The sequence below is a fragment of the Trachypithecus francoisi genome, unplaced genomic scaffold, assembly GCF_009764315.1.
Source record: "Trachypithecus francoisi isolate TF-2019V2 unplaced genomic scaffold, Tfra_2.0 Lachesis_group3, whole genome shotgun sequence".
Lineage (NCBI taxonomy): Eukaryota > Metazoa > Chordata > Mammalia > Primates > Cercopithecidae > Trachypithecus > Trachypithecus francoisi.
In genome coordinates, this window is record NW_022681468.1 from 107603532 (window position 1) to 107615879 (window position 12348).

Below are 12348 nucleotides of genomic sequence, written 5' to 3' on the forward strand. Positions count from 1 at the left end.
TCCTCAATTAGGGTGACTAAGGGAGAGGAGCCTCCACCCACAGGTCCTCTGCTCTGGGTGAGATGTGCTAGATCTTTCCAAAATGTCCCTTAGCCCTCCAAAAGTCTTTCATGAACTTTTGCTGTAGTGTTTCTCAAACAGTCATGGTTTATAGCCCATATGTTTATTTCCTGCCACTACTAGTTGCTCCTTGGAGGCAGGACCTGACTACCTGGTCTCATCCCTTTCTCTCTCTCCCCAGCATCTAGCACAGGGCCTCACGAAGCCAGCATTCAATGTGTGCTTGCTGAATGCATCCCATGTGAATCTGGGCTCAGAAAGGCAAAGTAGGTTGCTCAGAATCATGCTAATGACAGACAGATCCAGGACTCCCTGACTTCAAGTCCTATGCTCTCTCTAGCAAGCGAATACATATTTGAGTTATGTCTTAGCATTGTCAGGTGTACCATGTGGACACACCCTTGCTATCCACTTCATGGAGGAGGTGACCACTGGTAAATGCTATTTATACTTTTCTGGTATTGCATTCTCTGACTCAGAAATCCTGAATGCAGCAGGGCTGTTGCCTCTGGAATGTTGGCACCCTAGAAGCAGCTGCCCAGGATGACATCACCCACAGCATCACCCATCCACCCAGGAGGCTCCCCACCCTGGACAGCACCTCCATGGTGCTGCTGCTCAGCACCTAGGACCCTTGACTATTGATCAGCCGGGTCCAGCGGTGGTGTCAATGCAGAGCACTCTGATCCTCAGGCCAGTTTGTGCTCTTATCCCTGTACCTTTTTTCAAAAGACCCTTGCTTTTGGACGATCTCAATGAAGCTTACCTGGGCTGGCTCTTCTCCGCCCTGGCTCGCCCTCTGAGGAGGACTTGGTCTGTGGGCAGAAACCAGGTCCTGGGCAACTGGCAGAGGCACTAGGGCTTCTCCCTGCTGTGTCTTCCTGTGGTAGCAGCAGTGGCAGCAGCTCTCTGGCTTCCTGTGGTGTAAACAGGAAGCGAGACCGTGTCAAAACGGTAGCCTCAAGCTGTGAGAAGGCAAGACACGCTTTGATTGGGATGACAAAATGGATATTGAGCTGCTTTCAATGAGAAGTTCATCAGCAGCCATGTAAAGAGGGTTTTTTTTTTTTTTCTCCTTGGTGCTGACATGGCAGAGACATGCAGAGCATCCCTTGATTCCAGCAACCTGGTGTCCAGGTCATGGGCTCATACTGTTGACATACATGAAGACCCTGGCTCTTTATGATAGGAACAAAAGGCTTTGAGTGTGGAGGGACCAGGAACCAGCATTGCTTCAGTTACAACTGCATCCTGGTGAACTACCCACCCCGGGAGGGTACAGGGCAGTGTAGAAACAAGGCAGCAAAAAACCTGGCAGCTAGTGTTCCCTAAGGTTAGAGCACTCAGGAAAATACTTGTCAATTGCTGTCACTTGTTAAGCACTCTTCAAATATTTAGTAAGTGTTCTGCAAAATATGACAGATACTCAGCACCTGTGCCATTGCTCCCCTCTGTGGCACCTAGGGTGACATCATCAATCTGTTGCAGAATTGTTTCCACCACTGAGCATGGATGCAGCCTTAGGGTCCTTCCAGAAACAATCTAGGGACAAGATGGACTAGGCTCTGAATAGCTATGCAATACTTGAAGAGTCTGGATTATCATACAGTGTGTGCTTAAGGTGCTGTCAGGGCCCAGAGGAAACAGAGAGACCAGTTCCATCCCAGAGGTGAAGAAGGCTTCCTAGAGAAGTGCTTTCTGTCTGCTTCATAAACAGAGTAAGAATTTTCCAGGCAGAGAGGCAGAAGAAGAGGGCTCTAGAGACACAGCCCAACCAAATGTAATACCCATCTGGAAAAAAAGATTGAGAAGGCAGACATCACCAAAATGATGCCATCTGTATTTGATCGTCTGCAAGAGAAATGCTTTGTTATACTGCGGTGGCCTCCACGTCCGGTTCATTCCAGATTTGTGTAATGATGGGCCATTTGACATGGCTGCAGGCTTCCTTCCAGAGAGGAAGGAAGGAGGAAGGAACAAATGCATCCTTTGGGACTAAAAAAGAAATGGCAAATATCCATGGCCTGAAATTTAAGATCTACATTGACAATAAACATTTTGGGGGAAGGAAAGGTCTACAAAAGTTAGAAATGTATTCACAGAGCATTGCCTCAGCTCAAGTTCCCTACTGTAGAACTGAGCTGTAGGAAAGCATTATGAAATATTGAGAGGTCAACTAATTTCAAAGGAATCATTGGGCTTCTTTTTTTGCCCTTAAAAAAGTAAGGCTGAGTCATGGCATTCAAAGCTTAAAATACTGGTCTGATGATCTCTAAGACTCTTGTCCACAAGAGAAATGACATGTGGATGAAATTTAATTTCACCAGTTTGTGAGCTCTGTAAGTTGACATCTGCTGACATTCATGAATTGTTAGCGCTTTTACAGGCAGCCACGTGTGACACCAACTGCAGTCAATGCAGCTTTACATCTTGGAACAAACACGAACGTGTTTTGTCTTTTCATCAACACATCCAATATTGCATCCTCTTCATGGGAGACTTCAAAATTAGCCCCTGAAATAAATTTGATTTTACACAAATTTTTCTCTTACTAGTGTTTCCTGGAACTGTGCTTGGTGGATGAGGGAGGGAGAAGAGAAAGAAGGAAAGAGGGAGAGAGTTGATTCAGCATAGAGGGGAGAAAGTATGTTTTTGTTTGGTTTTTTGTTTGTTTTCTAAGAAAGGATTCTTAGAAAATCTTGTGTGTTGGAAGTTATTTTAAGCACAGGTGAGAGTTTAAGCTGATTTTCTATAAGAGAGATGTCAGTTTTTGGTTGAAGAAAATATCCCAAAGTTCATATTGCTTGTGAGAGTTAAGTCCCCTTGAATTAGAGTAGATGGGAAAGATTTGGGGGTCATCCATAGCAGCTTGACAATAGTCTTGGGACCCTGTAGAGAAAAGACTGCAGGGAGGGAAGGTGGGGGGATGAGACAGTGGACACTGTGGCCACGGAAGAAAACATCCAGTGAGAAATCCCCAGGAATGGTCAAGGGAAGTTTGAGAGTGACCTCAGGCAAATTGCTTCCTGTTTTCTATTGCGTGCTATGATCCTTTCTCTGTGACCCCTGAGTGCCCAATAAAAGTATGTCATGCTGATTGCATTTATGGAAATGTTTGTGGGAGAAGGATCTGCTGGCCACGTGGGACAGAGCAGAGCAGACAGAGGAGGGCAGCTGCAGAACGGCCTTTGTCTCCAGGAGACTGTGCTGTTGGGGGCGGGTACAGGAGGGAGCCCTGTGTTCTGCTGAGGCACACAGGGCATGAAAGATGACCTGTGGGGAAGTTCCCTGTCTGGGCTTCCCTGAGGACACCCCAGTTCCTTCTCCAGCACCTTACTTGGGAATATTTCCGTACCCTATGTGGCTCTGCCGAGGGCATCACTGAGACAGACCTGCTGTGGCAACTGCACTCCTCCTTTTCTGGGCCTCCAGGAGGAAGGCAAAATGACTGGCTTCTCAGCTGGTTGCTCCTGATTTGCCCTTCTGGACTCGTAGGTCTCAGGCCCAAGGGAAAATGAAATATGGGCTTAAAAGGGGGGCTGGGAGAACAGATCCATCTGAGAATTCCATCATGTGTTGCTAACCAGCCACATCCTGCCAGCACTCTGCAAAACTGTACTTCCTTTTTAGTAACCTGGCTTCCTCCTCCCTCCTTCACTTTCACCCCTCCTACTCAATATCCAAACTCCATCGCTACCCCTCCTGAAGCTTGCCAACCCTCACTGTAGATTGTTCTAGAGGATTTCCAGAGGACCCCTTCCACCTCCCTACATTGTGCTTATGGGAAGGGCCAGGGGCCCTGCAGGGCCATTCCACCATGGGGGAGGCAGCTTCTGGGTAAGGATGGGAAACTCAGCGTGGTATAGTGGGTAACCGTGACCCACTAGTGATGTGAACTTGAGAGAGTTTCTCAGTTCCCTCTTTGCACAATTGGGACTCTCACCATCAGGTCGTGGTAAGATTTAATTGACACAATGTACATGAAAGTACTCAGTGTAATTAGCCTGTGCATAAAAATGGCTCAAGACATAGCAGCTGCCTGTCAGTCAGCCTGCCTTTTATGCAAGGGGCGGGAAGGAGGGCTTTAAGGGGCCTGATGGGGAAAGATCATGGCAATGAATGCTAATATGCCTGAGATGCTGTCAGGTACTTGCCTTAAGTGGTTACCTTTAATCCTCACAATAGCCCTTGGAAGGAGCCACTACATGCAGCCCCAATTAACGGATTGGTGGGGTCTCCCCAAGGATCCATGCCTAAGGAAGTGAGGAGGCAAAGATAACCGGGGAAGAAATAGGAGCCAGTTTCTCAAAATCATATCAGTCTACTCACTTAAGAAGCAGGGTAAGCAACTCTTGTCCCTTTTTAGTTGTTTTTCTTTTTTTTTTTGAGACGGAGTCTTGCTCTGTCGCCCGGGCTGGAGTGCAGTGGCCGGATCTCAGCTCACTGCAAGCTCCGCCTCCCGGGTTTACGCCATTCTCCTGCCTCAGCCTCCCGAGTAGCTGGGACTACAGGCGCCCACCACCTCGCCCGGCTAGTTTTTTGTATTTTTAGTAGAGACGGGGTTTCACCATGTTAGCCAGGATGGTCTCGATCTCCTGACCTCGTGATCCGCCCGTCTCGGCCTCCCAAAGTGCTGGGATTACAGGCTTGAGCCACCGCGCCTGGCCTAGTTGTTTTTCTATTGTTTTGTTTTGTTGTTGTTGTTCTGTTTTGTTTTTGTTTTTGTTTTGTTTTGTTTTGTTTTTTGAGATGGAGTCTTGCTCTGTCACCCAGACTGGAGCGCAGTGGTGCAATCTTGGCTCACCGTAACCTCTGCCTCCTGGGTTTAAGCAATTCCCTGCCTCAGCCTCCCGAGTAGCTGGAATTGTAGGCACCCACCACCATGCCTGGCTAATTTTTGTATTGTTAGTAGAGACAGGATTTCACCATCTCGGCCAGGCTGGTTTTGGACTCCTGAGCTCATGATCCACCCAGCTCAGCCACCCAAAGTGCTGGGATTACAGGCGTGAGCCACTGTGCCAGGCCCCTTTTTAGTTATTTAAGCCACTATTCTCCCTACAAGCAGGACACTCAGAGATCCACAGGCAAAGACTGTGGCCCTGCAGGGGCCCTGGTATTTTTCCTTCATGGTGAGTGAAAAATGACACAGGAAAGGAACCTTAAATTCCAGTGTGTTATGGGTGGGAACCCCGATGCCAGCAAGCAGGACTGGGACTTCAATTATCTGTCAACCTTCAAACCCATCTTTCCATGGTCAGTCCTCAGCTGAGTCCTAAGCAACAGCTTCTTTCTGGTGGAGCAAGAGAAACTTTCATTCTGGCTCTGCTAACACTAACTTTCTAACTTGCCTGTGCTCAAGATTTGAGTCTGGTCTTGGCAACAGTCAACCTGTGGACCCATCCTCTTACCTGGCCACAGGTGGGTGGGGTGTGCCCAGAAGAGCATGAGGATTTCTCTCTCTCTTCCAGACTCTTCTGAGGGTCACTGTCACTTTTAAAGTATTTTCTGGGTGGAGGCTTGGGCTTGGAGGATGTAGGCTTTCTCACCAATATCTCAAAGGGTTTCTTCAGTCTCAGTGGTGGGTGGCTGTCCTGGCTCTCTGGGACAGGCGGGCTCTCCTGGGGCAGCCTGGAGGATGCTATAGAAAGCACCACTGGCTCCCTTGCCAGGGGCAGGCTGGGGCTGTGTGTGCTGATGTCCACGTCAGAGGATGGCTTCCCAGAGCTGCCACTCCCAGGACTTCCTCCTGGGGACCCAGACATGTAGCTGCTGTCACTGCTGGAGCGGATCATGATCTTCTGAGCCCTGCGATGCGGGGGTGCTGAGTTCTTCTCTCGTTCCTTCTCCAAGGTGGGCCGCCCGTGCCAACTGCTTTCCAGCCTTTTGACACCTGTGTGGGAAGCACAAGGGAATCTTCATAGCTGAGCTTCAGAAAACAAAAACACCCCCTGGCCTCGCCTGCGACTGCTGCGGGCAGCACACTGCACACCAGCTATCTGCTTCTTATCTGCGCCACTCTGGATCTGGAGTGTGGCAGTCTTGGTGTTGGTCCCCGGCGAGCTGTATGACTTTGGGTTGGGAAAATCATTCAAGTTTTCTGAGCCTGTGAGTGATGGATATGGAGATATGCCACCCAGATCACCCACTGAGGAAGGGCTTGATGTTCCAGCTGTAGGGAGTGCTGCTGGCAGACTACTTTCAACTGTGGGTCCCTCCAGGGACTGCCATAGCTGCAGACAGCTGCCTTGTCCAAGGTGGCAGCCCATCTCCAGGGACTGCTGCAGCTGGGTTACAGGTCCAGCTATGTTGGTAAACTCGGGACAACTCTAATGTGGACTTTAGCTGCAGAGTTCCAGGGCTTGGCTGAAGCTGTTGGGTGTGCATCTCAGCTCCATCCTCCCTCTGTCTACCCTGCCTGCTCCCCTCCCTGCCACAGGTAGTGATCCCCAGGACACTTCTTAATAAACATGCTGCAGACCAAACTCCATCTTAGAGTCAGCTTCCTGGGAGACCTAACTCCATTTCTGCATCTGTAAAATGAGGATGATAATTTTAAAGTCACTGGGGTTATTTTGAGGCTCAATAACAAAGACAGAGAAACTACCTGTCAAGGCACTTTGAATCTGATACGAAGAAGTCACCATTTCTTTCCAGTTGAGGATGAGGTGAGGGCAGAAAGCCACTATTTCTTAGCCATTGCACCTTCCTCCCTCCCTCCCCATTAGCTCTTCTTCCTGGTTCTCAGTACCCCCTACCCTGGTTTCCAGCACTAGGGCTACCCACATATCCTTGAGAGGCCCTTCTCTGTAGTGGTAAGCTGTCAAGGGTGCCCCTTTCCTAAAATCACAGCTTGAGGGGGTGGGAGAGGATTGAACTCTAGTCCCTTGCTCAAATTCCAGCTTATTCTGAGAGACCAGGAAAGCCAGAGGAGCCCCATGAGAGAGAACCAAGGCCAGTCAAGCTCCTAACTCACTTTCTCTTTAAATAAAAAGTTTTCTTTTTTTTTTTTTTTTCCTGATCATGAAATAATGCATCCTCCTTAGAGAAAACTCAGCCACAAGGAGGAAGGAATGAAAGTAAAAAATCACTTCACCTGTGTTCCTATCAGCCAGAAATAACTACTGTCAAAATTTTGGTGAGTTTCTCTGTCATGTTTTCCTGAGCATATATGCATGTTGGGTGGGTAGAAATAATAGACCAGAGCTGAAATAAAATGTGTTCTGCTCTTTTCTCTGAACATTTTCCCAGATCATTTAATTTCTTGTCAATATCAGTGCCAATGGTTGCATGTTGTTCTGTCATAAGGATGTTCCATGGTAGACGTGATTAATGCCCAATGGCTAAGCATGGGAGTCAAGCCAGCTGGATTTCCATTCCAAAGCCTCTGCACTCTAGTGGTATGACTTTGAGTAAGAGAGTCTCTGAGGACCTCCCTTTTTCTTATAAAATGTGCATAAAAATTATGTGTGAATGCATGAATTAGCACAGTCTCTGACATTACAAATATTCAATAAATGTCAGAATTATATTCCCAAATGTTAATTTTTCCAATATTCTATTATTATAGACTAGGGGCTGCAAACTCAAATGCCTATGAGGCTATTGTGTGAATGGCAACTGGGTACAGGATAAAGGGAATGGTGGGGACCATAGGGAAGCTGGAGAGAGCCTGGCACATTTGTAGCGATTTAAATTCAGATGCTTTTAAAATATTGTGTCTTCCAAACAAAGCAAAAATATAAGCTAAATTTAGCTGGTAGCTGCTAGTTTTCAGCATCTGTCTACATACTCTACTGGTCTATGGTAACTGCTGTTACTATTCCTTGGATAGAGGATGAGTTAATGGATAAATCCTAAGCTTTCTAAGAAGGCAAAGATATTTTACATCAAAGTTCACCATTTGTCTTACCTTCCAGACTCCACTGATGCCTCTCCTTTCCAAACTTGGTGTTTTCCACAGCCTGGGCCACAGCTTCTTTGAGCTGCTGTTCAGAGACCTAGAAAATATCAATCATCTCCTCAAACAAACAGTGGAAGCTCCTGCATCAGGCTTCCAGCCCTGGACCAGCTCCCAAGCTGGGCCACTGGATTCTGGATTTTTGTCTTTCAACTTACTCTGCAAATAGCTGACAAATTCCATTTCCAGAAATACCCCGGGAATCAATGGTTCCTCAGTATCTTCTAAAGTCCAAAGTCTATCAATGCAGGGGTTCCCAAGGAGGCCCCCTCAACTCTCCACCCTTCTCCCCATTACTTGCTGGAAAATTCTAGGCAAAGTTATCACTTCATGGGTTATCTCTATGAACTAGTCGATTCTTGGCAATGCTGTCATGACATCATCATTATCGACAATGTCGTAATCATCACAATCACTGTTATACTGTCTGAGCTGTGACTCACAGTTTATCATCACTTTGGAGTAATAGTTAAGAGTATGAGTCTTACAGTCAAAAAGGCTTATGTTCTAGTCCCAGTTCCTCTGTTGTCTAGGTGTGAACACCTAGACAAGTTATTTAACCTCCTAATCCTCCATTTCTTCCTTCCGTAAAATAATAACAGTAATAAAACCCACTTCAAAATGAGGACAGGTTTTTAAAAAATAAATAATTTGACATCGAAAGTACGGGAAACAAAAAAGTAGATACATTGGGCTATGTAAAAATCAAAAACTTCTGTGCATCAAAAGGACATAACCAACAGATTGAAAAGGCAACTTAGAATTGGAGAAAATATTTGCAAATCATATTTCAGATAAATGGTTGAGTTGCAGAATATATAAAGAACTCCTACAACTCAGCAGCAACAACAACAAAGCAACCTGATTAAAAACTGGATACAGAACCTGAATAGATATTTCTTCAAAGAAGATATACAAACAGCCAAAAAGCAAGTGAAAAAATGCTCAACATCACTAATGATCAGTGATGCAAATCACAACCACACCAAGTTACCACCTCACACACATGAGGACATTAGGATGGCTACTGTAAACAAAAAGAAAAGAGGTTGGGCATGGTAGCTCATGCTTCTAATCCCAGCATTTTGGGAGGCTGAGGCAGGCAGATCACTTGAGGTCAGGAGTTTGAGACCAGGCTGACCAACATGGTAGAAACCCTGTCTCTACTGAAAATACAAAAATTAGCCAGCGTGGTGGTGCACACCTGCAATCCCAGCTACTAAGGAAGCTGAAACAGGAGAATCACTTGAACTCAGTGCAGTGAGCCAAGATCGTGCCACTGCACTTGAGCCTGGGTGACAGAGTGAGACTCCGTCTCAAAAAAGAAATGAAAAGAACAAAGTATTGGCAAGGATATGGAGTAATCGGGACCCTGGGACTCTGCTGATAAGAACGTAAAATGGTGTAGTCACTGTGGAAAATAGTTTGAAGGCTCCTCAAAAACTTAAAAATAGAATGACCATATGACCCAGCAATTCCACTTCTGGGTATATACCCCAAAAGAAGGGAAGTCAACATCTCAGAGGAATCTGTACTCCATGTTCATTGTAGCATTATTCACAATAGTCAAAAGGTGGAAACAATGCAAGTGCCAACAGATGATAAACAGCATGTGATACACACACATATGCACACACACGTATATACACACTAGAAGATTATTCGACCTTAAAAAGGAAGGAAATTCTGGCACATGCTACAACATAAATGAACCTTGAGGACATTATGCAAAGTCAAATAAGCCAGACACAAAAGGGCCAATTTTATATGATTCCACCTCAATGAACATAGAGTACTCAAAATCACAGAGACAGAAAGTAAAATGGTGGTTCCTAGGACTTGCGGGTGGGAGAACAGAGGGACTTGTTTAATGGGTAGAGTTTAAATTCTGAAAGATGGAAAGAGTTCTGGAGATAGATGGTGGCTATGGTTGTACAACAATGAGAATGTCCTTAATGCCACTGAACTGTACACTTAAAAAATTGTTAAGATGGTAAATTTTATGTTATGTGTATTTTACCACAATAAACAACAATAAATAAATCATTTAAAGTCTTGGGCACAATGCCTGGCAGATGGTAAACTCTTAATAGAGGAAAGTTACCATCCACAACAGTCCTGTAAGGTAAAGACCACTCCCCTTTGTCAGAGTTGAGGACCCAGAGGCTCTTGGAGATTAGATAAGTTGCCCAAGGTCACCATAAGCAAGCAGCAGACTGGACACATACTAGGCATTCTACTGCTGGGCCTGGCTCTCTTCTCTCTGCCCTATGCCTGTGCCCCTGGATCTCCCCTGCCTATGGTGCCTTTGCCTTTCTGCTGCTCTAAACCTTACCTGTCCTTTCTGACCTGGCCGCCTTATCTGAGCAGCTGGAACTCCAGCTCCCTCACTCTCAAGGCCCTCACCTCTGTGGCCTCTCTGTGTGTGTCTCATCCTTTTGGGAGAATGCACATTCCTTAAGCCCAGGGCCACAGCATTTGCCCACAACCTGACCCCTACTCTACTGATTTTCTGCCATAGTCCTAAAAATAGCAAGAGGAAATGATAAATTAATTGGGACCTCTTTCTTTTCTTGTATTGTCCAGAGATTTAGGCCAATTATTTGTTTGCCTTAGTTAAGAAGTTTGCTTGTCTCTGGTGTGTTTAGCCCCAGTGTGCAATCCATAGAATGGGGCTGAGTTTGAATTCTACCACACCATTATATATTGATTTTCCTCATTACTCCACTCTGTCCAAGTGCCACTGGGAGTTTGGGAGTCAGTGTGTTCAAAGCACAGGCTTTGCTGGATTTAAATCTTAGCTTCTGGCTGGGCGCGGTGGCTCAGGCCTGTAATCCCAGCACTTTGGGAGGCCGAGACGGGCAGATCACGAGGTCAGGAGATTGAGACCATCCTGGCTAACACGGTGAAACCCTGTCTCTACTAAAAATACAAAAAAACTAGCTGGGTGAGGTGGCGGGCGCCTGTAGTCCCAGCTACTCGGGAGGCTGAGGCAGGAGAATGGCGTGAACCCGGGAGGTGGAGCTTGCAGTGAGCTGAGATCCGGCCACTGCACTCCAGCCTGGGCGACAGAGCGAGACTCCGTCTCAAAAAAAAAAAATCTTAGCTTCTTTACTTAGTAGTTTCACCACTGGGAAACCTATTTGTCCTTTCTAAGCCTCAGTTTCCTCATCTGTGAGTTGGGGGGGAATATCACACTGATTTCAGGGGACTGCACAACAACTAAATGCAGTTGTGTGGGTCACATCTTTGGAAAACATGCCTGGCACACACTAGGATTAAATAATTAGTGGTGGTGATTATTCCAGGTTCCCCAGAACTCTCACCAGCAGCAGGGATTCAACCCCCAAGTCTAGCTCCAGCCTGGGTCCCTGTTATAGTTGTTATCAGCCCTAAGTCTAACCTGCCTGCTGGGCATCTGTACCTGAACACTCCATGGTACCTCCACCTCACTATGTCCTACACTAAGATCATGCTCTTTTCTCCCTCCCAAACCTGCTACCTTCTCCTCTTCTCTCTTCTGGTGGAAGACCACTGCTCAGTCTTCCAATCTAAAAATATTCGAGATATCCTCGGTTCCTCCCTCTCTTACCCCAGAGCCACTTGCCCAGCAGCTCTTGTTGAGTCTTCCCAAGCATTGCCTAATGTTGCCTAATATGATTTTTCTGTGCCCCCACCCAAATCTCATCTTGAGTTGTAGCTCCCATAATTCCCACATGTTGTGGGAGGGACCTGGTGGGAGATCATTGAGTCATAGGGGCAGTTCCCCCCATTCTGTTCTCATGACAGTGAACAAGTCTCACAAGAACTGATGATTTTATAAGGAGTTTCCCCTTTCATTTGGCTCTCATTCTCTCTTGCCTGCCACCATGTAAGACATGCCTTTCACCTTCTGCTGTGATTGTGAGGCCTCTCCAGCCCATGGAACTGTGAGTTCATTAAACCTCTTTTCCTTTATAAATTACCCAGTCTCAGGTATGTCTCTATCAACAGTCTGAGAACAGTCTAATACATTGCCCCTTCATTTTTCCCTTCCTATGACTGCTGTGTAGTTCAGGCTCTCACCATCTGCTTCCTTCCTCTTACAAACCCCACACTCCACCCACTCTATCCTGTCTTCTACAGTGCAATCAAAGGTTAAAAAATTAAAATATGAACACGCTCCATCTACAGCTACAGACCTCCCATAGCTCCTCACTATGCAGAATAAGATGCAAACTCTTTAGTATCCTGTTGAAAGCCCTCTGCAGTGTAACCCCAATGCCCTGCCAACCTCTGTTCTCAGTCACGCCTACCTAGTACCCTACATTCCAGCCCCACAGAACGCACTC

General features: G+C 46.4%; 1 protein-coding gene and 1 long non-coding RNA gene across 4 annotated transcripts in view; one reads left to right on the forward strand and one right to left on the reverse strand.

Moving 5' to 3' along the window:
• The window catches only part of IL16 (interleukin 16), a 144702-nt gene that overhangs the window by 10274 nt on the left and 122080 nt on the right, over positions 1 to 12348 (reverse strand). For all 3 annotated transcript variants that reach the window (XM_033189206.1, XM_033189205.1, XM_033189207.1), the window contains exons 11-13: positions 7970 to 8057; positions 5469 to 5950; positions 827 to 977 (exon numbers count right to left, since the gene is read on the reverse strand). In XM_033189206.1, the coding sequence (XP_033045097.1) occupies positions 827 to 977; positions 5469 to 5950; positions 7970 to 8057 (721 nt within the window). The remainder of the gene's footprint in view (positions 1 to 826; positions 978 to 5468; positions 5951 to 7969; positions 8058 to 12348) is intronic.
• On the forward strand, positions 5904 to 9152 carry LOC117070291. The gene is made up of 3 exons (XR_004431861.1): positions 5904 to 6165; positions 7104 to 7195; positions 7977 to 9152. It is a non-coding gene; the product is annotated as an uncharacterized LOC117070291 (long non-coding RNA).